Source organism: Cervus canadensis, chromosome 28 (assembly GCF_019320065.1).
Source record: "Cervus canadensis isolate Bull #8, Minnesota chromosome 28, ASM1932006v1, whole genome shotgun sequence".
NCBI classification, from domain to species: domain Eukaryota; kingdom Metazoa; phylum Chordata; class Mammalia; order Artiodactyla; family Cervidae; genus Cervus; species Cervus canadensis.
The window spans coordinates 37280170-37306371 of NC_057413.1; the positions used below are offsets into that span (position 1 = coordinate 37280170).

Consider the following 26202-nt stretch of genomic DNA (forward strand, 5'->3'; position numbering starts at 1 on the left):
CAACACTGGGCTCTCACACCACCAACGCAGAAAGGACTTTAGGACACCGGATAGCAGAGAACAGAGAATCACAGCAAAGTGAACCCAGGATTCCACGCAGTTATTGCCCTAAAGACACTCCCGCAATCTTAGATTGCTCACAGGGGAGGGAAGAAAGCTGATAAGCGGGTAGAGTTTAAGAGAGCTTTTGACAATCACATTACGAAGACAAAAATTGGAGTTGAGATTCTTCCAAGAAAAAGAGGCTCCTGTAAATACCTCCAGCGAAATCCCAGAAGAGTTACTCTAGAAGTAAATGAAAACTGAACAGCCCACTGTGTGTCAGACTAAATGTCATCCTCATACTTCCGTCACTATGGAATAGGTTGATTTACTCTTACTTCAACTGTCAGTTTAAAGAAAACTAAGTCCTCTTTAATGGAGATTGCTTCTGCATCTTTTCGTACTAAATAGACAGCATTCAATCAGAACAATTTCCAAGGAGGTGAAAGGATGCAAACAAAGGACAAAAAACACCAAGAGGAAAAACAGACAGATAACAGAGAGAGATGTACAGTGATCCAGATCACTGGCGTTACAGAGACAGACTCTGAAATAACTCACTGAGGCATTCAAGGGTTATACGGGAGATGTGGGTTCAATCCCTGCATCAGGAAGATCCCCTGGAGAAGCAAATGGCAACCCACTCCAGTATTCTCGCCTGAGAAATCCCATGGACAGAGGAGCCTGGTTGGCTATAGTCATAGGGTCACACAGAGTCAGACAAGACTGAGCGACTAAACAACAATAACAACAATTATATGGGTGAAAAATACCAATACCAAAATTGAGAATTCAACAGTTGAGTTTAACAATAAATAATCCTCAAAGAAAGGATTATTGACTTGAAGATACCTACATAGAAAACATTTATCTCTCTGTATAAAATGATGAAATGATGGAAGAGATAAAATGATGGAAAACACAAAAATGAATATAAAATACATACAGGTTATGCTTAAATAAACAAAAATTTAAAAACATACAAATTAATACCAGCAAGTAGAATTCCTGGGATAGGAACAGAAATAGGATAGAGAATCAACATTTGAGCAGATGCTAGCTGAGATACTTCCTAAAGAGCAGACAGACACAACACAGATTAGAGAAGCTTTACTAAGAAAAAAATTTAAAAATAAGTACTCACTCAGTTACATAATATTAAAGTTACAGAAATGAAAATAAATTCTTAAAAGCAGATATGGAAAAAAGATATATTATCTCTAAATAAGCAACAATAAAAGTCAGCTGACTTTACAAATATAGTGATATTTTATTTTAAAAAATTTCACAGAAAGTGCTGTTTATATTTCATGTCATATTCAACATTGTAAAAGAAGCCCTAGCGATGTAATGAGGTACTCAAAAAATATAAAAGTTAAATGGATTGTAAAAGGGAAAATAAAACTAGCATTAGTTACAGATATGATGATATACCTAGAAAGTCCAAATAGTCTACATATAAACTATTGGAATTAATAAATGAATTTATCAAGTCATTGAATCCAAGGTTAAAGTACAAAAAATACATGTATTTCTATACACAAGCAAAGGAAAAATTAGAACAAAATATCATTTTGAATATGATCAAAAAGCAACAACAGCTAATAAATCAAATGATATGTAATACCTATATACAGAAAACTACAAAATCCCACTGAAAGAATGTATTTATAACTAAATAAATGGAGGAATAGACCTCACTCATGAATTGGAAGATTCAGTATTGTGAAGTTTAATTCTGTTCAAACAGTATGTAGATGCAATATAATCCCAATCAAAAGCTCAGATTTTTTTTTTTAAATTGATAAAAGGATTCTAAAATTCCTACAGAGAAGCCAAGGATTTAGAATAACTGAGGCAATATTGGGTGGCTTCCCTGGTGGCTCAGACGGTAAAGCGTCTGCCTGCAATGTGGGAGACCCGGGTTCAATCCCTGGGTTGGGAAGATCCCCTGGAGAAGGAAATGGCAACCCATTCCAGTACTCTTGCCTGGAAAATTCCATGGACGGAGGAGCCTGGTAGGCTACAGTCCATGGGGTCACAAAGAGTCGGAAACGATTGAGCGACTTCACTTTCAAGGCAATATCGAAGGAAAACAAAACTAGAGGATGTAATACTACCACATAGAGACACTTAATATAAAGGTATAAAAACTAAAACACTGTCGTCTTGGAACAAAGTTAGGGATAGATCCATGGAACAGAATACAGCAAAAGTATACTAATGTCTGAATGGCAATAGTGGTACTGCAGTTACACATGGAAGGGATGATAAATGCTGCTAGGTCAACTTGATACTATTTCTACAAAACCTAAAATGGACCCTGACTTCATGACACATATAAATCAATACCAGAAGGATTTGCAGACCCAAAGGTGTGTGTGTGCACGGTCAGTTGTGTCCAATTCTTTGCGACCCCATGGACTATGAGCCGCAATGACTGCAAGCTGCAGACATGTATCTGACAAAAAATTCACCCGTGCATGAGCGCTCAGTCACTCAGCCGTGTCCAACTCTGTGATTCCCTGGCCTGTAGCCATCATGCTCTTCTGTCCATGGGATTCTCCAGGCAAGGAGACGGAGTGGGTTTCCATTTCTATTCCGGGGATCTTCCCAACCCAAGGATCGAACCTGTATCTCCTGCATGGGGAGGTGGGTTCTTTACCACTGAGCTACCTGGGGAGCCACAAAGAATTCACAGATGGTGAAAAAGATTCTTAGAAATAAATTTTAAACAAAGAAATACCCAGCTTTAAAAAAAAAAAAAAGAAGAAGAAGAAGAAAACAATGGGTGAAGAACCCTGAGCGCTATGACAAGAGTGGAGAACACAGCTCATCTAAAATCCAAAGGACAAGCATCAACGTGACAACATCATAGGGCAACTGACCAATCCAAGTCTGCTGAGGGAACTGATCAGAGCTCAACTTAGCAAGTAAAACTGAACAAGGATTTTAAAAGAGGAATGGGAGGCAAAGAATAAGCGCAGGGAGGCTCCACAGAAGAGAATAATCATGTAGAAAATCAGGACACAATCAGCTGCCTTGGAAAGCCTGCAGAAAGGCAGAGCGGTAACCCTGCAGAGTCAGGTGAGGGGAGGGAAGAGGAAGGAGATAAAGGGCAAAGGTGAGCAGGAGCCGCCTTCCACAGGAGGAGCCTCGTATATGCCATGTTTGTCCACCTGGACTCTATCAGGTAGATCATCAAGACCCAACCGTAATAAGACCTGCACAAAAGTGTCCTGAGAATTCAGTGGTTTGCCCCATACCAATAGGCAAGGACTATTAGGTGCTCTGTCTGGGTTCAAGTTCCAGCATCGCCTTTCCTACTTCAAATCCTAGTAAAAAGTTATTAATCTCTTTGTTCTTCACCCATGAAAGGAGGCAACAGAGGTACCTATCTGAGAGAGCTGCAATGAATATAAATGTCAATCCATATAAAGAGCTTACCATACTGCCGGGCACATACCAGTCAATACATGCTAGAGAGTATTAAAGTCAGGAACAAATTTAGTGCTCCTTCCCAGTAGAGAAGCAACCCAGGATGTAAGCGTTTGGGAATGGAATCAAGACACCTGAAGACAATTTGTCCTGAGGGTTACTAATCAGTTAGGTGACTTTGACCTTTGGGGCTTCTTCAAATTTCCAACTGCTCATAGTAAAAAGGGTACCTGGTCACCGGGTTCATATTCTTTTCTTTTTTTTTAAGTAACCATTCTTGAATTTCAGGCGGCTTGATTATGACTGCTACTGTGACAAAGACACTGATTGTTTTCCACGATTATGGATTTTCCAGGAGCACTTATCGGATTGATATTTAGCCAAATGGCAATGTTTCTGCATGCTCACATTTATTTACTTGCTTAAAACAGTCATTTGACTTACTGGCGGAAATTGATAGGTGATGATTAACAAGACACTAATACAGCCTGAAACAAAGTTTAGAAAGAAAATGTACACTTACTGATTTCTCTGCTTTTAAAGCTTCGAGAGTGCTTATTGAGTAGCCAATAATTACACAAAGACGGTGATGAGGCTTTCTTCATTTCTAAAGGAATGTTCCTGGGATTCTCATCATATCAGCACGGATGTACAGAGGAGTGGGAGGAGGGTGGGGACAGATCTAGACAGAAGGACCCGCCCCGCCTACAGCAGCGGCTGCCCCAGTGAGAAACGGGACATTATCACTGATATTATTTACAACTGCCAGAGCACCGTGTCATAAAAGGCAGACTGCCTCTTAGTCAGTCTTATTACTGTTTTCAAGTTCCCAAGAGGCAATGAACTTCCTTATTACCTGCACCCAGGCACCCTTCACTGCCCTCATTCTATGCCACTGCTTATCAGCACAGGAAAGCAAGTATTTTATTATGGAAAAGTCCTAAGTGGAAAAGTCAGGAGGCAAATTGTTACACTTAATTTCAAGTATGATCTCAAGTATATCACATATGAACATTCTATGTCAGAGATGTAATATTGGGTGTTAAGAGATTTACACACAAATATAAAATACACACTTGGGTGCACGTGTACTTTCCTGTCCATCTACTTATATCTTAGAGGGAAGAAAATACCTAATTTTTATTTTCTTAACTCTTTCTTGTATTTTCCCCATATTTTCTATAAGGAATATATATACTCTGATAATAAGAAAAAATAAACCTTTATTCTATATATTCTTTGAACTAGTAATCCCTGTCTGCCAATAAATATTTTGGCAAAATATTTTGCTACTTTGAAACTTTAAGAAGTATCTCTATAACACTCTGATACATAGAGTAAAAAAGGTGGAAAAAAATCCAGACCCTTTGTAACACATAGGTCACTCACATAACAGCCAATACCCTCAAGCTCTTATCCGTAAATCTCCCATAAATCTTTTAGCACATCCCCCAAATACTAAACTCTAAACCACTAAACCACTTGAAGCATTTCTTTTTCCATTTCTATGACCTAGTAGAGTGTCCTGAACTTAACAAGGATTTAATAGATACACATAAACTATATATAGTGTAGTATATAGTTGTAACTTTTTATTTAGAAATAAATTTTATTGACTTAAAATCAAATAGTTAGGACATTTAAAAATAACTCTCCCAAATCACCTTCCTTAAGATACTGAATTAAGTAGTTATAGTATTCTACCTCTACAAGAAATTGAAGGTATAATATATTCTCATTTCAAGAAGACATCTTCAGCTCTGGGCCATTATCAGCCTCTTGGTGAGCTTTTACCAACATCTGTTATAACCTACTTGTATTTCCCTCTACATTTTAACTAACCAACAAAATGTTAATATGTGCAAGAACAGATGTGATGGTATCACTCAGAAACATTTCATGACCTCCCACTATCCATACTCACAAAGCCAGACTGAAGGACCTTCACAGTTTGATCTCAACACTCTCTGCCTTCCTTTTTCCAGCCCCACTCTGCTCCCTCCACATTCCCTGTTGTTGAAAATGCCAAACACTCCAGGGTACATCTCCTACTCCTCCACACATATGATCCACAGTGATCTCTCAAGAAAGTGAGGTCCCAACAAATGCCTTCCCAGTTGTCTTTCCTTCACCAGATCAGCATATAGGACTGCTTAACACTTGCCTTTGGGAGGTTCTGCTTCTCCGCAGGTTTTGTGTCCTCCTGCTTTATCAGGCCTTGGGTCATCATCCAGCCAGGTTCTTATCTCACACGCTCTATTTACCTACTTATTTGTATCTCAGGCTTATCCAGCTATGTCCCAGTCCATTCCTCACCAACGACCTCAGGATCAGGACTGTCTCCAAGTCCAGTCACTCTGGGTATAGATTATAATCTGAACCCTAGTCACTATTTAGACAGTGGTGGCTGTAGTCACCAGTCAGCTATCTCAGGGCTGTGGTGAAAATGATAACTTAAAGGCCTCTGTGACTTGGTCTCTGCCTGCATCTTGATTCAAACACGCTGATGACTCTGAAGCCAACTTCAGGGACAATGTCATCATCCCAAATGCTCAGATCAAAAATGTTGGAGTAATCTTATATTTTCAATTTATTTCATACCTTGTATCTTACTGCCTTTAAAATATATCCAGAATCTGATCATCACTGCTACCATCATGGCAATCTAAGACAAGAAAATCTCACACTTGAATTACTGTAATAGCCTCTGCTAAGTTCATTCTTGGGTTCCTTCCCAGATGGCGCCAGTGGTAAAGAACCCGTCTGCCAATGCAAGAGACATAAGAGACGTGGGTTCAATCTGTGGTTGGAAAGATCCCCTGGAGGACAAAATGGCAATCCACTCCAGTATTCTTGCCTGGAGAATCCCATGGACAGAGGAATCTGGAGGGCTACACTCCATCGGGTCTCAAAGAGTCAGACAGTTCAGTTCAGTTCAGTCGCTCAGTTGTGTCCGACTCTTTGTGACCTCATGGACTGCAGCACGCCAGGCCTCCCTGTCCATCACCAACTCCTGGAGATTACTCAAACTCATGTCCATTGAGTAGGTAATGCCATACAACCATCTCATCCTCTGTCATCCCCTTCTCCTCCTGCCCTCAATCTTTCCCAGCATCAGGGTCTTTTCAAATGAGTCAAATCTTTGCATCAGGTGGCCAATGTACTGGAGCTTCAGCTTCAACATCAGTCCTTCCAATGAATATTCAGGACTGATCTCCTTTAGGATGGACTGGTTGGATCTCCTTGCAGTTCAAGGGACTCAAGAGTCTTCTCCAACACCACAGTTCAAAAGCATCAATTCTTTGGCCCTCAGCTTTCTTTGTAGTTCAACTCTCACATCCATACATGACTACTGGAAAAGCCACAACTGACTAGATGGACCTTTGTTGGCAATATCTCTGCTTTCCAATATGCTGTCTAGATTGGTCATAACTTCCCTTCCAAGGAGAAAGTGTCTTTTAATTTCAAGACTGCAGTCACCATCTGCAGTGATTTGGGAGCACAAAAAAATAGTCAGCCACTGTTTCCATTGTTTCCCCATCTATTTGCCATGAAGTGATGGGGCTGGATGCCATGATCTTGGTTTTCTGAATGTTGAGTTTTAAACCAACATTTTTATCAAGAGGCTCACCTTTCATTTTTATCAAGAGGCTCTTTAGTTTTGCTTCACTTTCTGATATAAGGGTGGTGTCATCTGCATATCTGAGGTTATTGATATTTCTCCTGTCAATCTTGATTCCAGCTTGTGCTTCACCCAGCCCAGTGTTTCTCATGATGTACTCTGCATATAAGTTAAATAAGCAGGGTGACAATATACAGCCTTGACATACTCCTTTCCTGATTTGGAATCAGTCTGTTTTTCCATGTCCAGTTCTAACTGTTCTTTCCTTATCTGCATACAGATTTCTCAGGAGGCAGGTCAGGTGGTCTGGTATTCCCATCTCTTTCAGAATTTTCCAGTTTGTTGTGATTGACACAGTTAAAGACTTTGGCATAGTCAATAACGCAGAAGTAGTTGTTTTTTTCTGGAACTCTCTTGCTTTTTCAATGATCCAACAGATGTTGGCAAGTTGATCTCTGGTTTTTCTGCCTTTTCTAAATCCAGCTTGAACATCTATCTGGAAGTTCATGATTCACAAACTGTTGAAGCCTGGCTTGGAGACTTTTGAGCACTACTTTGCTAGTGTGTGAGATGAGTCAGACACGACTGGAGCAAATTAGCAAGCTTATTATTGAGCCCTTATAGTTAATTTTCAATACTGCAGCCAGATGTATCCTTTTAAAATATAGCATATTTCAAATTGATCATGTCTCTCTTTTGCCCAAAATTCTCCAGTGGCTCCCCATTTTACATGGAGCATAAACCAAGGTCCTTGTAATGGTCCATGAGGACCTCATGGTACCTCACTGAACTCACCTGCTCATCTCCCTTTGGCTTCTTGGGTCCAGGAACTGGCATCCACACTACTCCTCTGATACACAAGAAGGCATGTCCTTGCCCTAAAGCTTACCCCATGTCCAGTCTGCTCTGCCCACAAGTAGATGCAGGGCCCATTCCTTTTTTCCTGAAATCTTGACTTCATCATCACCTTGCTGATGAAGCCTCTTCTGAGAACCCAATTTAAAATCTTAAACTGCCCCTTGCCACCACTCAATGCTCCTTACCCTCCATATTTGTGTTCTGTTTTTCTCCATAGAAAAATATTTCATTTATTGTGCTTATTACCTAAATATCCCTATTTGTCCATAAGCTCCATTAAAGGCAGTGTTTCTTTGGGGTTTTATTCCCTATGTATCCTCAGAATTTAGAACTGTACTTGACATGCAGTTTACATTAAATAAATATCTGCTGAATGAGTGAGCTGCCTGCTATACTGATCACCTGTTAAAGCTAGTCGAAGCCTGGCTGATCCAGTCATAGCTGAACGCAACAGAGGCCAAAGGACAATCTCATTGATTACTTCTTCTAAGGTCTCATTTATGTGAAACCCAGAGAATTTGTTTCTTTCCCGTGTGTCCTAATACAGTCTGCATCCTAGGTGCTACACCCCATCCACGTATCACAGTCCTCTGTCCGTTCCAGGCGGTCAGTCCTGACTTCTAGCGGCAAATCCCACAGTGGCCTTGTGTCTGGCCCATTTAGAACCAGCACACCCACATGGACACCAACCGCTGTCCCTGCCAGACCCTCTCACCAGGTATTCTACAGCCCCCATTTGGGAATAAGCCGCCATTCACACTTTCTGATTATGATCCTTTTGGATCATTACCACTGACTTCTTCATGCCTATTACCAGAAAGCAGATTATTCCTCATTAAAATACAGATGATAAAAGTACCTATTTCACGAGGCGGGGGGTGAAGGTCAATTTAAAGTAGTGCATGTAAACTGCTGAACAGTACATGACACATAAGTGTTCAACAAATATTACATGTTACTGTTACTGGATTACACAACACAAATCCTTTCCTCAAAATCAGTTGCTAGTTCCAGTCCTGATAATAAAAGCTAAGCCATGTTTTTCAAGAAATTTGAAGAGTGACTAGTTAAACGACATGTAAAATGGATATAAAGTATATGTTTCATGATGAATCTGTGGCAACTCCAGGAGAATGGGCAAAAATCCTTGAGCTACAAAACATCAATCTGATGCGAGAACCTCCCTCACCTCAAAAAGACATCCTAAAGCAACCCCCTGCCATTACATTTCATGTCTTATTAAGAGAACAGATAAGGAAAGGAAAGTTACATCCCTTTATTCTCGTGGAAGTTAACATTTGATAAGATACTTCAGTCTGACCTGAGGTCCTAAGTTTATCACCCCAAACAGCTGCAAACCTCAATTTGTTTATATCATTTTTAAAATAATTTTGCTTATTTATTTCTTTTTGGCTGTGCTGGGTCTTCGTTGCTGCATGGGCTTTTTTCTAAGTTGCAGCCACAGGGGCTGTTGTCTAGTTTCAGAGCACAAGCTTCTCACTGCAGCGGCCTCTCTTCGTGCGGAGCGGGCTTCAGGAGTTGCAGCTCCTGGGTTCTAGAACACAGCCCCAAGAGCTGTGGTGCACAGCTTAGTCAGTCCATGCATGTGGGGTCTGCTCAGACCACCAGAGACTGAACTGGATCTTCTGCACTGGCAGGCAGATTCTTCACCACTGAACCACCAGGGAAGCCTCCATTTACATCGCTTTAAACAGGGATGCCCACAGAGCTGAGGTTAAGTTCTCTTCATCCATGCTCTTTTGACTTCCCATTGGAATATCACGTGCCCCTTTCTCCTGTGCAGAATGATTTTTCTGGCTCTGCCCTATAAAAGCATCTGAGTTTGCAAAACTGCTAAATTCTATCCCTGTGAACTTTCGGTATCACATAGACATTAGGAAAACTGAATGTTTTATGATCATAATGTTTTATGATGACAATTAGGCCTGCCATTCCAAAAACTACTAAAGGTGGGGTATCAGAAAAATATTACACATTTCAATAAGTACCTGTTTATTTTTTATTTTAATCCTATGACAGGAAGGAAAATGAGTAAACAGAAATTATCATTAAAAAATAAGCTGTCTGACTGAAGGGGCTGCTTAAAAAAAAAAATAAATAAATAAGCTGTCTACTTCAGAGATCCCAGAATACATTGAACTAAGTTCTGTGCCATGGTCAATAACAATCCCTCTCACAGTTTAGTATAAAGAATATACACACCACATGCAATCCTAGGGGAATTGCTTCTCACAGCTCAAATTGTAAAAAAAAAAAAAAAGAAAAAAAAAGAATTAAAGGATACCAAAAGATAATAACTGAGGGCAGAAAATGGTCTTAGAAACATTTCCCTTAATCAAATAAATCATGTGTACTCTGAATAATTCAAATTTTAAAACCTTTTTTTCCCCCAACTAGTAATAGAGATATAGGTTAACATCACCAAGGCAGAGTTTCTGATGTTTACTGTCTCCTATAAATGATTTTAAGTATTCTTTTAAAAGTTAAACTCTTGCCCAAATTGCCACTGTCAAATAAAAATAGGTTAAAAATGAAAATCAAAGGTGATTTTTAGATTTTACCTGATAAGACATAGCCTGGTAAAACACCTGAAACTCATAAATCACACATGACTTTAGTATAAAAAACAAGCTGGAGATCTTATATAACAGTTTTATTTGTATTTTTTTCATACATTTCAGATTAATTGCTTCCATTAAGCAAAAAAAGAAGTAGCCCCTCTGTCTGGAAAGTAACAGTTTTAAGCTGAGATAACTAATTAGGGTAAGTCTTAAATAATATGTCCTATATTACATTTTTAATTATATCAGAAATATTTAGTAAGTAATAATAGTTCATAAACTCAGGGTTATTTGAACTTTGGACACTAAATGTCAGGTCTAAAATAAAACTTACAAAAAATTGCTCTTCTTTTTTTATAAATATAAAATCTTTGTATAAAAATCCAAAAAATTTTCACTTTTCAAATTAGAGATGAAATGGATGACTCTTTTTTTTTTCTCTTGGTCTACAACAATGTTCCCCGTCCTCCCCCTTAGCTTTTCACCAAAACTCTGTATCTTTTCAGATCTTTGCATGGTTTAGAATTTCTTCTTCAATTTTGAAAAACTGTCCATTAAAGAGGATGCCTTTCTGCACATCCTGAGTATAAAATCTGTAACATGTAAGCTGTCTTCACAGTAGGTAGTATTTTCAAGTATGCATACTTATGTTGAATCAATATTTTCCCATTTTGAACCTTCTAAGCAATAACCCTTGGAAAATGCTATGCACTTCGCTAATGCACTGTTACATAATCACCACAATACTTCAGAAATGGATTTGAGTCATTTCACCAATAGCTAATAACCTCGGCTGCCATTCCTGGTAAGATGCCGTCTCCTTAGATGCTGGACTTGGTCATTCATTTGCTCTCACTTTTAAAAAAGAAAGGCCAAATCACAGTGATGCAAAAATAAAGGCTTATGAAATTTTGACAACATAAAGGTCTGGAAAAATATGGTAAGAGGAAGAAAAGTAGAAGGAGGAGGAAGAGGAATAGAGGTTGTCATCATCTCAACACCACACGCACCAAACATATGGGGGTAACATGGTACACATGTCAGCCCATCCATTCCACTCTCACCAGGACCCACTGGAGTATTAGCAGACCCATTTCACAGATGGGAAAACTAAAGCTCAGAGCGGTTGTAGTACAATGTCTAATGCAAACAGCTGTTTGAGTTGGGATTCAACCTGGCCCTAACTCTGCAATTCAGAGCCTTCATGAGATTCCATGAAGTCTCTTTGAAAAAAAATCATCATTTGAAATTGGTCAGTTAAAGGAGGATACAATATTTTGCCCATAAAAGTTATCAAGTGAATCAAGAAACCTCAACTACTTCTTTGCAGCCAAAGATGGAGAAGCTCTTTACACTCAGCAAAAGCAAGACCAGGAGCTGACTGTGGCTCAGATCATGAACTCCTTATTGCCAAATTCAGACTGAAATTGAAGAAAGTAGGGAAAACCACTAGACCATTCAGGTATGACCTAAATCAAATTCCTTATGATTATACAGTGGAAGTGAGAAATAGATTTAAAGGACTAGATCTGATAGACAGAATGCCTGATGAACTATGGACAGAGGTTCGTGACATCATATAAGAGACAGTGATCAAGACAATCCCCAAGAAAAAGAAATGCAAAAAAGCAAAATGGCTGTCTGAGGAGGCCTTACAAATAGCTGTGAAAAGAAGAGAATCAAAAAGCAAAGGAGAAAAGGAAAGATATACCTATCTGAATGCAGAGTTCCAAAGAATAGCAAGGAGAGATAAGAAAGCCTTCCTCAGTGATCAGTGCAAAGAAATAGAGGAAAGCAATAGAATGGGAAAAACTAGAGAACTCTTCAAGAAAATCAGAAATACCAAGGGAATATTTCATCCAAAGATGGGCTCAATAAAGGACAGAAATGGTATGGACCTAACAGAAGCAGAAGATATTAAGAAGAGGTGGCAAGAATACAAAGGACTATACAAAAAAGAGCTTCACAACCCAGATAATCATGATGGTGTGATCACTCGCCTAGAGCCAGACATCTTGGAATGTGAAGTCAGTGGGCCTTAGGAAGCATCACTACAAATAAAGCTAGTGGAGGTGATGGAATTCCAGTTGAGCTATTTCAAATCCTAAAAGATGATACTGTGAAAGTGCTGCAATCAATAAGCCAGCAAATTTGGAAAACTCAGCAGTGGTCACAGGACTGGAAAAGGTCAGTTTTCATTCCAATCCCAAAGAAAGGCAATGCCAAAGAATGCTCAAACTAATGCACAATTGCACTCATCTCACACACTAGCAAAGTAATGCTCAAAATTCTCCAAGCCAGGCTTCAGTGATATGTGAACCGTGAATTTCCAGATGTTCAAGCCGAATTTCGAAAAGGCAGAGGAACCAGAGATCAAATTGCCAACATCCACTGGATCATCGTAAAAGCAAGAGAGTTCTATTTCTGCTTTATTGACTATGCCAAAGCCTTTGACTGTGTGGATCATAATCAACTGTGGAAAATTCTGAAAGAGATGGGAATACCAGACCACCTGACCTGCCTTCTGAGAAATCTGTGCACAGGTCAGGAAGCAACAGTTAGAACTGGACGTGAAACAACAGACTGGTTCCAAATAGGAAAAGGAGTACGTCAAGGCTGTATACTGTCACCCTGCTTATTTAACTTATATGCAGAGTACATCATGAGAAACGCTGGGCTGGAAGAAGCACAAGCAGGAATAAAGATTGCCAGGAGAAATATCAGTAACCTCAGATATGCAGATGACACCCCTCTTATGGCAGAAAGTGAAGAAGAACTAAAGAGTCTCTTGATGAAAATGAAAGAGGAGAGTGAAAAAGTTGGCTTAAAGCTCAACATTCAGAAAACCAAGATCATGGCATCCGGTCCCATTACTTCATGGCAAATAGATGGGGAAACAGTGAGAGACTTTATTTTGGGGGGCTCCAAAATCACTGCAGATGGTGACTGCAGCCATGAAACTAAAAGACGCTTACTCCTTGGAAGGAAAGATATGACCAACCTAGACAGCTTATTAAAAAGCAGACACATTACTTTGCCAACAAAGGTCGCGTCTAGTCAAGGCTATGGTTTTCCCAGTGGTCATGTATGGATGTGAGAGTTGGAGTATAAAGAAAGCTGAAGAATTGATGCTTTTGAAGTGTGGTGTTGGAGAAGACCCTTGAGAGTCCCTTGGACTGCAAGGAGATCCAACCAGTCCATCCTAAAGGAGATCAGTCCTGAATGTTCATTGGAAGGACTGATGCTGAAGCTGAAACTCCAATACATTGGCCACCTGATTCAAAGAGCTGAGTCATTTGAAAAGACCCTGATGCTGGGAAAGATTGAAGGCAGGAGGAAAAGGGGACGACAGAGGATGAGATGGCTGGATGTCATCACCTACTTAATGGACATGAGTTTGAGTAAACTCCAGGAGTTGGTGATGGACAGGGAGGCCTGGCGTCCTGCAGTCTATGGGGTCGCAAGGAGTCAGACACAACTGAGTAACTGAACTGAACTGAACTGAAAGAGCATTTTTTTTTCCTCTTTCCTCTCCCTTATGTAACTGTGTTAAAAAATTATATACTTAATATCAGGGTTATTGGTAGTAGTGGAAGATAGGAGAACAGCACCAGGGTTGGCAAAGAAAGAGTATTCCCATGCAATTACAATGACAGTTGACATGGTCATGTCAGAGTAATTTAAAAAAGACTTTTTCACAAAATCTACAAATAAGAAATGCTGGAGAGGGTATGGAGAAAGGAGAACCCATTTGTATTGTTGTTGGGAATATAACTTGAGATAGCCACTATGGAGAATAAGATAGAGGTTCTTTAAAAAACTAAAAATAGATCTATCACATGACCCAGCAATCCCACCACTGGGCATATACCCAGAGAAAATCATAAGTCAAAAAGACACATGTGCCCCAGTGAGTGTTCATTGCAGCACTGTTTACAATAGCCAGGACATCGAAACAACCTAGATGCCCAGTGACAGATGAAAGAATAAGGAAGACGCAGTGTATATATACAGTGGAGTATTACTCATTCATAAAAAGGGACAAAGCTGAGTCATCTTTAGAGACATGGATGACCCCAGAGACTGTCATACAGAGTGAACCAAGTCAGAAAGACAAAAACGAATATTAATGTATATATGTGGGATCTGAGAAAAGAACTGGATAGATGATCTTATTTATGAAACAAAAATAGAGACACAGATATAGAGAACACACAGATACCAAAGGGGAAGGGGGGATGGGATGAGTTGGGAGATTGGGATCTATATCTATATATATATAAACTATTGATACTGTGTATAAAATAGGTAACTAATGAGAACCTACTGTATAGCACAGGGAACTCTACTGAATGCTCTGTGATGACCTAAAACGGGAAGGAAATTCAAAGAAGAGATCTATGGATACATACAGGTGATTCACTTTGCTGTACTGTAGAAATCAATACAACATTGTAAAGCAACTATAACTACTCTGATAAAAATTTTGTAAAAAAGATTCTTAACAAGATTTCTCTCTCTTTCTCAACACACACACAGACACAGACACAGACGCACATTTACACACACCTATAATGCATTTACTCAAAGAAAAGCTGTTAAATTAACGTCACAGGATACTACTGTCATTAAATCTGACTAAGCAAAAGCTATTTCCTGGAAGAAACTAATTTTGAGTCAAATTTAAAGAATGAAATATTCATGGTGAGTGTTGAAATAGGAAGGGTGCAGAGAGGAAATTTTTAATAAACATTGGAAACATCAGGAGAGAGATAATAAAGGCAGTGATAAACACATAAATATCACTTAGCTGGGCAGGATGTGACTGCAAAGAAATGGCAATGAAAGTGACACAGTATGACACAGTAAATACTACCCATGTAATGAAGGAATATAACATACTGAAATAATCAGCACTCGGTAACAGCTATCAGAGGTTTGGACAGGAACATTCGATTTAAAAATTCCTAAAAGGCTTTGCTTTGTGTCTGTCATTAAATAAGTGAAGATACCACAGTGACTTGTTCAATCCATAACTAGTTAGCTACCAAGCCGCCAGTACTTTTATTGCACCCACCAAGTCCCAGGAAAAGTCCCCATTGTCAGCCCCCTTTCACTTTGTGGCCGTGCGGCCAGCTGGTACTTAAGTTTCTGTTATTATTAAGGATCCTGAGGCCATAACAGACACACCCAGGAACGGTGACTCAGGCAGCACCCAAGACTTAACTCAGGAGATGCAGGTCTGAGCACCTTGGGAACCACGCTGCCCTAATTCTCACTAGATTTTTGCTTATACGACTTCTCCATATTTCACAAGAGTGAGAGTCACATCCCACAGAAGACGCTAGGCTAGAATTAGGAAACAGGAAAACCAGCAGTATCTGCCTAAACATTTACATATTCAAGACGATCAGAAATGATGACTTTATGGATATCTACCACGGAGTGACTAGAAGAAAAGTGACTTTAATGAAAGATGACTTTTCAAAGTAATTAGAGGAGACATTTTCATAAGAGGTATTCGTGGTAATTAGGAATAAATGCATATATCATCTTGGGAACACCTCTTGAGAGACAAATAATTACCTGGGAAAAGTCTTGCTAGATGCTATCAGACTTTATAAAGTTGAACCAAATATAATTATGTCAACCATACAGTGACATAAATAGAAGGAGATTAACAAAGAGCCAGTAAATAAAAATAAGATCCTCTTAGGGCACAAGGTGCTATCTGCAATTGGATTTTCTCATAGGAAAATTCTCAAATATGCCAAAGAAAAGAAAGGAAAACATCTCTGAACAACTTGTAAGTGACAACTGGCAAAAATAAAATGAATAAATACAAACCTGTGAATCCTTGAAATGCTATAAAGATTATATTCTGCTTATAAAAGCAGAATGATTCAGAGATAAAGCAAATCCAATAAATTAGCAAAATTCAAAAACAAAATATTCCCAGTCAAGAGAGATGAGATAGATCATCATTTTTATTTTCTTTCTCAAGGGACTGGAAGGTTAGTTTGGTGGTTATGATCGGACTTCAAATATTTGGACCTGTAAGAAAACGGCTTTTGAATTCTTTTTATTATTTTGATTTTTTTCTATTAAATGACACTTATTTCATAAGCAGTTTATCTCATTTGCAAACAGAACAGTGAAAACAAATTTAAATTCTTTTTTGAGATCGTTACTGGGTTCAGCTATGCTGGTTCCTTGCACTACTTATTATGACCTCATAGCTTCATAGTCTCATAAAGATTAAGAAAAGAATTTCCATAGACTTGCCTGGTGGTAAAGAAGTGGCTAACAATTCACCTGCCAATCCAGGGGACATGGGTTCGATCTTTGGTTCGGGAAGCTTCCACACCCCATGGGGCAACTAAGTCTGCACCCCACAACTACTGAGCCCCATGCACCCCAGAGCCTGCGCTCTGAAGCAAGAGAAGCTACTGCAATGAGAAGGCCACGCAAGGCAACTAGAGAGTAGCCCCTGCTCACTGCAGCTAGAGAAAGCCGGCAAGCCCCAATAAGACGCAGCACAGCCAAAAAGAAAATTAAAAAAACAAAAGAATTTCCCTAAGAAATGTGGGAGCAAGAAACTTTACTTTGTCCTCTAAAATAAACATTATTCAAGTACTTCATGGAAAAAAAAGATAATCCTCTTTGTACATTTCATCCTCTCATGACAATTCATTGACAGTTACCAATAAAGAGAATTTGTCCTCTGAAAATAGTTCAGAAACAAGAAGTTTATTGTGATAACTAATAGGCTAGACTCTGAAGGTTTACAAGAGCCTAACTCAGCTGCTGAGTCATGAAAAGCAGGCAGAATCTTTCAAAGGCAACGTGTTCTGACAAGCTATGATTTCATAATAATATTTCACAGCAATATTTTCTTTTCTTATTTTAACATTTTTCACAGGACCTTGTTCAGTTATAGGCAAGCAGTGCAAAATTGTTTAAAAATGTGGTCAATAACTCTGTCTTCTCTGGAGTATTGGATCCTTCAAAAATTTTTAAATTAACGTTGTGACATAGCAAGAAATGTCCAAAATACTCACACAACATACATCCCATATATTTATAGCCCACTGGGCCAAAATATGTATTAAATCTGGCAAGAAACAAACACATTCTCCAATGCTTTTGGGAAAATAACAGAAAACCACTAAGTTATCTACTGTGATTTACAGCCAACTTCACTTTACTCAACTTATAAAGTCCAGATAATTCTCTTTCTTTGAACTCAGAATGGATATATTCATGCAAGGTAATAGACATACCTTGGATAAGTGTAAAGGTAAAATTCTTCCTTATTTTATGCCACTTGGAATTGGTGAAAGAGAAGCAAAGCATCATATTATTGTTTTACAGTTTGGACTTTGAGTTCCTTGTTTGCTAATTCAAGTGGGAATTCCCAGAAGACAGTGACCTGGCAGAGGATATTACTTTTAAAGGTTTACTAAATAAATAGCTGTCACATTAGAAACAAAAATACATCAAAAGGTCATGACTAATGTTCAGTGTCCAGTCAGTGCTCGCCTAAGAGCTCAAGCCAGCTTCTGAATTTCAGTTTGCATCACAGATGTGCAATGCCCCAAAGGAGACTGCCTGGGGTTCAGGCTGACGAACTAATAACTGCAAAGATTAACATAATAAAAATATGAAGCTTCACTTATACATTTTTCAATTTTCAGTTAACACTGTAGTTCAAAAACATACTGTCTCCCCAAACAGAAATTCACAAATATTACTACTTGGTATTTGTTATATTACCTATGAAGTGAAAGTCGCTCAGTTGTGTCCAACTCTTTGCGACCCATGGACTATACAGTCCATGGAATTCTCCAGGTCAGAATACTGGAGTGGGTAGCCTTTCCCTTCCCTGGGGGATCTTCCCAACCCAGGGATCAAACCCAGGTCTCCTGTCTTTCAGGCGGATTCCTCACCAGCTGAGCCACAAGGGAAGCTCTATATTATCTATACAAGGAATCATATATATTGAACTAATATACTGAATTTATATATAAATTGAACTATGAGAATTTTAAAAACTGGACCATTCTATGCTCTGTAAACAAATTCTACAGTTGTATTTTGTATTCTCAAGTTGTGCTACTTTACAAAATACAACTGCAGAATTTGTTTACAGAGCATAGAATGGTCCAGTTTTTAAAATTCTCATAGCTCAACTTATTCAGTGAACGTTTGGATACCTACTATGTGCCTGATTCTACAGCTAATTTAGTTTCAACAATTGGAATAGATGAGTGCTTTCTTAATGTAATCCTGCTAAAGGGGTTAATATGAGTACAAAGTCAGCTTTTTTGAGCTTTGAAGATCTAAGGGGAAAAAAATCACCTTACTTTGCAAAGGCTGCATGTAATATTGGTCTTAGAACATTGTGTCTCCTTAATGAGAACTAGAGATTCTTAGTTGCCTGTCTTGCAAACCATCATGTCCCTGTGGGTTTCAAGGAATCTAATACATCTGTACTTCATAAAAGCATGCTTTCCCAAGCATCTCTGTGTCTTGTAGACATGAAAGAAAGCAATGCCAGGTATGTCTGCATCCCAAACCGCTTTTAGGTCTAAATTTTTATACTGCATAGTATACATAGATAAGTATCCATAGATATACATAGTATGTATAGATCCACTGTGTGGATCACAATAAACTGTGGAAAATACTTAAAGATAGGAGCACCAGACCACCTTACCTGTCTCCTGTGAAACCTGTATGCACATCAAGAAGCAACAGTTAGAACCAGACATAGAACAAAGAACTGGTTCAAAACTTGGAAAGGAGTATGTCAAGTCTGTATATTGTCACCTTGCTTATTTAACATACATGCAGAGTACATAATATGAAATGCTGGGCTGGATGAACCTCAAGCTGGAATCAAGAAGGCCGGGAGAAATATCAACCACCTTAGATATGCAGATAATACCACTCTAATGGCAGTCAGTGAAGAGGAACTAAAGAGCTTCTTGATGAAGGTGAAAGAGGAGAGTGAAAAGGCTGGCTTGAAACTCAACATGCAAAACACTAAGGTCATGGCATCCAGTCTCAACACTTCATGGCAAACAGATGGGGAAACAATGAAAGACTTCATTTTCTTGGGCTCCAAAATCACTGCAGACAGTGACTGCAGCCATGAAATAAAGACATTTGCTCATTGGAAGGAAAGCTATGACCAACCTAGATAGCATATTAAAAAGCAGAGACATCACTTTGCCAACAAAACTCTGAATAGTCAAAGCTATGTTTTTTCCAGTAGTTATGTAAGAATGTAAGAATTTGACCATAAAGAAGACTGAACACTGAATAATTGATGTTTTTGAACTGCGGTGCTGGAGAAGTCTCTTGAGAGTCCCCTAGACAGTAAGGAGATCAAACCAGTCAATCCTAAAGGAAATCAACCCTGAATATTCATTGGAAGGACTGATGCTGAAGTTGAAGCACCTGATTCAAAGAGCTGACTCATTAGAAAAGAACCTGATGCTGGGGAAGATTGAAGGCAAAAAGAGAAGTGGGGTGGCAGAGGATGAGATGGTTAAATAGCATCACTGACTCAATGGACATGAATTTGAGCAAACTCCAGGAGACAGTAGAGGACAGAGGAGCTTGCTGTGCTGCCGTCCATGGGGTCGCAAAGAGTCAGATATGACTTAGCAACGGAACAACAACAACACAGTATCCATAACTAAGAGATAGACACGTCATAGTTAACAATCATAATCTTTTGTTTATATATTTTAAAACTCAATAAACAACTTGGGAAATCTAGTTGTAATTTCCAAAGCATCTATCATGGTGCTGAGTACATAGAAAGCTCTCAATAAGCTTTATTATGTTAATTAAAAAATATTTCTACAGTTTTGTCTGAGCTCTATGATAGAATTTCTGAGATTTACAAGCCAATATAAGTATTTCATAAAGGAAACAGACACCCTAACATGCTAAGCACCTCAGAAACTTACTTCAGAATTATACATTATCAAGCCTGATTAAATACTGTTTTCACACAACTCAGGAAATAAATAAGAGAATCTATGCTTTATTCAAGGGATACATAGATTCAAGTGATTAGATCTGATAGAGTGCCTGAAGAACTATGGACAAAGGTTTATAACATTGTACAGGAGGCAGTGATCAAAACCATCCCCGCCCCCCCCCCCCAAAAAAAAGGCAAAATGGTTGTCTAAGGAGGCCTTACAAATAGCTGTGAAAAGAAGAGAAGAAAAAGGCAAAAGAGAAAAAGGAAGATAATACCCATCTGAATGCAGAGTTCCAAAGAATAGCAAGAAGAGATAAGAAAGCCTTCTTAAGTGAACAATGCAAAGAAATAGAGGAAAACAATAGAATGGGAAGGACTAGTGATCTCATCAAGAACATGAGAGATACCAAGAGAATGTTTCATGCAAAGATGGGCGCAATAAAGGACAGAAATGGTATGAACCTAACAGAATCAGAAGAGATTAAGAAGAGGTGGCAAGAATACAAGAAGAACTATACAAAAAGGTCCTAATGACCCAGACAACCATAATGGTGTGGTCACTGATCTAGAGCCAGACATCCTGGAGTGTGAAGTCAAGTGGGCCTCAGGAAGCATCACTACAAACAAAGCTAGTGGAGGTGATGAAATTCCAGTTGAGCTATTTCAAATCCTAAAAAGATGATGCTGTGAAAGTGCTGCACTCAATATGCCAGCAAATTTGGAAAACTCGGCAGTGGCCACAGGACTGGAAAAGGTCAGTTTTCATTCCAATCCCAAAGAAAGGAAATGCCAAAGAATGTTCAAATTACCACACAATTGCACTCATTCCACATGTTAGCAAAGTAATGCTCAAAATTCTCCAAGCTAGGCTTCAACAGTATGTGAACTGAGAATTTCCAGATGTTCAAGCTGGATTTAGAAAAGGCAGAGGATCTCCAGATCAAATTGCCAACATCCGTTGGAACAGAGAAAAAGCAAGAGAATTCCAGAAAAACATCTACTTCTGCTTCATTGACTACACAAAAGTTTTTGACTGTGTGGATCACAACAAACTGGAAAATTCTTAGAGAAGGGAAAACAAGACTACCTTCTGAGAAGGGAATACTTTCTCACCTGTCTCCTGAGAAACCTGTATGCAGGTCAAGAAGCAACAGTTAGAACCAGACATGGAACAATGAGCTGGTTCAAAATCGGGAAAGGAGTATGTCAAGGCTGTATATTGTCACCCTGCTTATTTAACTTATATGCAGACTACATCATGTGAAATGCTGGACTGAATGAATAACAAGCTGGAGTCAAGATTGCCAGGAGAAATATCAACGACCTCAAACATGCAGATTATACCACTCTAATGGCAGAAAGTGAAAAGAAAAGAGCCTCTTGATGAGGGTGAAAAGAAGAAACTGAAAAGCTGGCTTGAAACTCAACATTCAAAAAACTAAGATCATGGCATCTGGTCTCAACACTTCATGACAAACAGATGGGGAAATAATGGAAGCAGTAACAGACTTTATTTTCTTGGGCTCCAAAATCACTGTGGACAGTGACTGCAGCCATGACATTAAGTCACTTGCTCCTCAGAAGAAAAGCTATGACAAACCTAGACAGCGTGTTAAAAAGCAGAGACGTCACTTTGTCAATAAAGGTCCATATAGTCAAAGCTATGCTTTTTCCAGTAATCATGAATGATGTGAGAGATGGACCATGAAGAAGCCTGAGCACCAAAGAAAGATGCTTTCGAATTGTGCTGGAGAAGACTCTTGAGAGTCCTTTGGACAGCAAGAAGATCAAACCAGTCAATCCTAAAGGAAATGAACCCTGAATATTCATTAGAAAGACGGCAGCTGAAGCTCCGATACTTTTGCCACCTAGTGCAAAGAGCAAACTCATTGGAAAAGACCTTGATGCTGGGAAAGACTGAGGGCAAGAGAAGTGGGCAACAGAGGATGAGACGGTCAGATGGCATCATTGACTCAATGGACACGAGTTTGAGCAAGCTCCACGAGATAGTGAAGGACAGGGAAGCCTGGTGTGCTGCAGTTCATGGAGTTGCAAAGAGTCAGACAACATCAAATGACTGAACAACAACAAAATGCTTTATTTGCCAAAATAAACTATATCCAAAGCAAGAATTAGGGCTCTGTGTGCTTAAGAACAAAGAAAATTTTACCAGATTTACTAACCACATATTTCCTTTCAGAGATTAAGGAAAAGTTAAATGATTTAGATTATGAATGCATCAAATCATCCCATTTCCAGTCCATACACCTTAGACTTCATGGATGAAGGTCTCTCAGATGTATGAACATGATGAAGAGAAGGAAATCGCCAGCTGCAGCAGGGACCCAACACCTGATCTCAGATACTTGCAACACATGAGAAACACAGCCTGCCTATATATCCGTATGTATAGTTCCCGAAAGTAACAAGCATGGTCTATGCATGTAGAGATTCTTACTAACATATGTATCTCTGATACCATGTGTCCCCAACCCCCGGGTCACGGGCTGCTACCAGTCTGAGGTCTGTTAGGACCTGGGCTGCATGGCAGGAGGTGAGTGGAGGGTGAACACGCGAGGCTTCGTCCGTATCTCCAGCCGCCCCGCATCACTCACTGTACAGTCTGAGCTCTGCCTTCTCTCAGATCAGGGGTGGCATCAGTTCTCAGACAATCATGAACCCTGCGGTGAATTACTGGGATCTACATTGCTTGTTCCTTATGAGAATCTAATGCCTGGTGATCTGAGGCAGTGATGCTAGCATCAGAGAGCAGCTGCTACTGTCTCCCGTCAGCCCCCAGATGGGACCGTCCACTTGTAGGAAGACAAGCTCAGGGCTCCCCTTGATTCTGCATTATGATGAGTTGTACGATTATTTCATTATATATGACAACATAAGAATAACAGAAAAAAATTGCACAATAAATGTAATGCACTCAAATCATCCCCAAACCACCCCTCCACCCTGGTCTGTGGAAAAACTGGCTTCCACGAAACTAGTTCCTGACGCCAAAATAGTTGGAGACTGCGGTATTGATACCACTCTGGTGATTTCCCACGTTTCAAATCTCTCATCTAGAGATAGAAATATTACCTTTCTTGCTTCTTTGATCATCTTCCGAATGGTCTCCTTAATCGTAAGTAGCTGTGCTCTTGGTGGATGAAAGAGGAGTTCAATGTGCGTCCCCCCTAAGAGTCCGGGCATTACATACGGCCAGCCTAAGTCAAGATTTGGTGCTTCCACGTCGGACTCCATAGGCCAGTAAGTCCCTGAAGATGAGGCATCATCGCAGGAATTATCAGTACCATGTGCCGCGCTTTGTGCAACTTTTTGAACATTGTTCAAAATGTAATTAATTTCTTCCTCAGCTAGAAAGTCTGACACTCGTTCCTTGGCAAGAAATTCTTTGTATGCATCTAACCCATGTTCAATCAGCGTGTCCACGGCCACTCGGTACCATTCCTTGTAGTGAGGTTCAATGTAATTGTCTGATTTACACTCGTCGTTCAAGGAGGAAAGCATTGATGTGCACTCCATGCTTGCAAATCTTTGACAAGGGCACTTTCAAATGTCCATTCGTGCAGGAATGAGATGTATCTGGATGTTTAAAAAGAAGAAAATCAAAATCAGAATTTGGAAATCAAATGTCTTAAAATCCTTGTCAACTGTTATTTCTACCTTTATTCATTTTTACTACCAGCTCAATATGACATGCATTTTATATTCAAAGTGGAATTAATAATACCACAATCCACATAATCCCAATAATTATTATGGTATTATTCACATGATATTCAATAATAATGGTATTATTCACATAATACCATAATCCAAATAAGTTAAACTGATTTCCTTTCACAGATTTTTAGTTGATAAATCCCTTCCCAAGATACCTCTAACTTTAGTATCTCATCTAAGAAAATATAGCTTCCTCCTCTGACATTCTGAAAGCCCATCCTTCTTAAATTTAATCTGGGATTATACATGGTGTGATTAGAATCAGAATAAAACCAATGCCTGGTCAGCCATTTATATAAATCTTTACCAAGTACCTGTTAAGCATATATCCTGATGAAACATAAAAAGCTCAAAACACTTGCCTTCCAGGAATGTATTAATAAGATGAAGAGGTGAATGAACTATACACGCAAAGCTGTTAGTTACCACTGTGAACAAAGACATATACTGCTAAGGGCCAAAATGAGTACTGTCTGTAGTCAAGGCTTTTGGAATCAAAGCAAGTCGAGATCAACACGGAATAGAAGAGATACATTATGGATAGCCTAGAGAAGGAGGTGGGCTTCAGCTGAACCTGGGATGATGAGTAAAAATATGATCAGATGTCAAAAAGGAATATTTTCATCCCACACAAGAATGTAAAACATAAGCAAAAGCACAGAACAGGTATGAGCTCGGTACCTTCAGAGTTCATTTAAAAAAAAAAAAAAAAGACAACTTGATCTGCTGGAAATCAGGATCCTTGTGTGAGTGGCAGGAGATAAAGGGGAATAAACAAAATGGAGCTAGGTATGGAGGCCCATGGGAGGTTGCTGTGATTCAGCATCACTTGTGCTCAAAACAATTAGTCTGGCAGTATCAGGGGAGTAGAGGAGGGATACGGAGCTCAGAGAACCTTTCTCTTTTCAAACTCCCAGTGAGGACGTGACAAGAATATTCAAGCAATGGTTCAAAGCACAAACTTGAAATCTGATGGCTTGACGGCATATAGGTGATAAAGACATTCAGGGCATCAACAACAATTCAGATTTCTCTTAGGAAGGAAAATCTGCCTACCCAAGCCCACGCCCCATCCCTCACAATGCCCCCAAAGTGCTATTCGTTCCCTCATTCCCTGTGTCAGATACTGGACTGGACCTGGTGTCAGTCAACTGGGGGACTTTCCAGGCTTTTGAAGCCACTGTTGCCCTTGTGTGGATGCAGACAAAGTACAACTCTATGATGTGCGACCGGCACTCCCCGGCTCTTTTGACTAAAAATGCCTTTGTCAGTGGCCCTGCTGTAGTTTTCAATTTTCTACTTCACTCAGCCCTACCGAAAAGCAAATCTGGAAGCCATTACCATTTATTAACTCCTCACCTGAAAATACAGGAGTCACTAACCACAGACAGAAGTCATGAAGGAATGGACAGTAAACAGGGCCATAGTTTTGCTGGGGGAGAAAAGGTCAGAAAAGATAACAGTGTACAGAAAGCCAGAGCGGAGGAATGAGCGGGGCTCAGGGTGACTTACTCTGCTAGTTTATGTAACTAGACAGAGACAAGCCTGCCTCCATCCCTAGGCTTGGAGGTTTTACAGAGAAAATCTAGCAGTAATGAAACCTAAAGATTAAATCTGACATAAGAAAAAAAGAGAACATGTTGCATTCAGTCTCCTAGAGGATCCTCAGCTTGAGCCATAACTTGACCAAAGCCAAGGCAACTGGAACTGTCCCTGGGTTCCGGGACCATCATCCTCTGTGCAACATAGCATCCGAGTTCTGGGCAACACAGTCTTCCTGCCTCCTGTGGAATTAGGACACAGCTTTGGGGTAACATGCTCAAACTCCTCCATGGGCTTGAGGAATAAATACTAAGCTGTCTGCTAGTGTGAGAGATACGGTATAAAGAAGTAAAATTTGATTATTTTATTACCTCATTACA

At 39.5% G+C, this 26202-nt stretch overlaps 1 protein-coding gene across 2 annotated transcripts in view; it reads right to left on the reverse strand.

Annotated features, from left to right (window-relative positions):
• FAM83B (family with sequence similarity 83 member B) overlaps nt 1-26202 on the reverse strand; it is a 100036-nt gene that overhangs the window by 53598 nt on the left and 20236 nt on the right. For both annotated transcript variants that reach the window (XM_043450852.1, XM_043450853.1), the window contains exon 2: nt 23636-24139. In XM_043450852.1, coding sequence (XP_043306787.1) covers nt 23636-24079 — 444 coding nt within the window. In that variant the 5' untranslated portion in view covers nt 24080-24139. The remainder of the gene's footprint in view (nt 1-23635; nt 24140-26202) is intronic.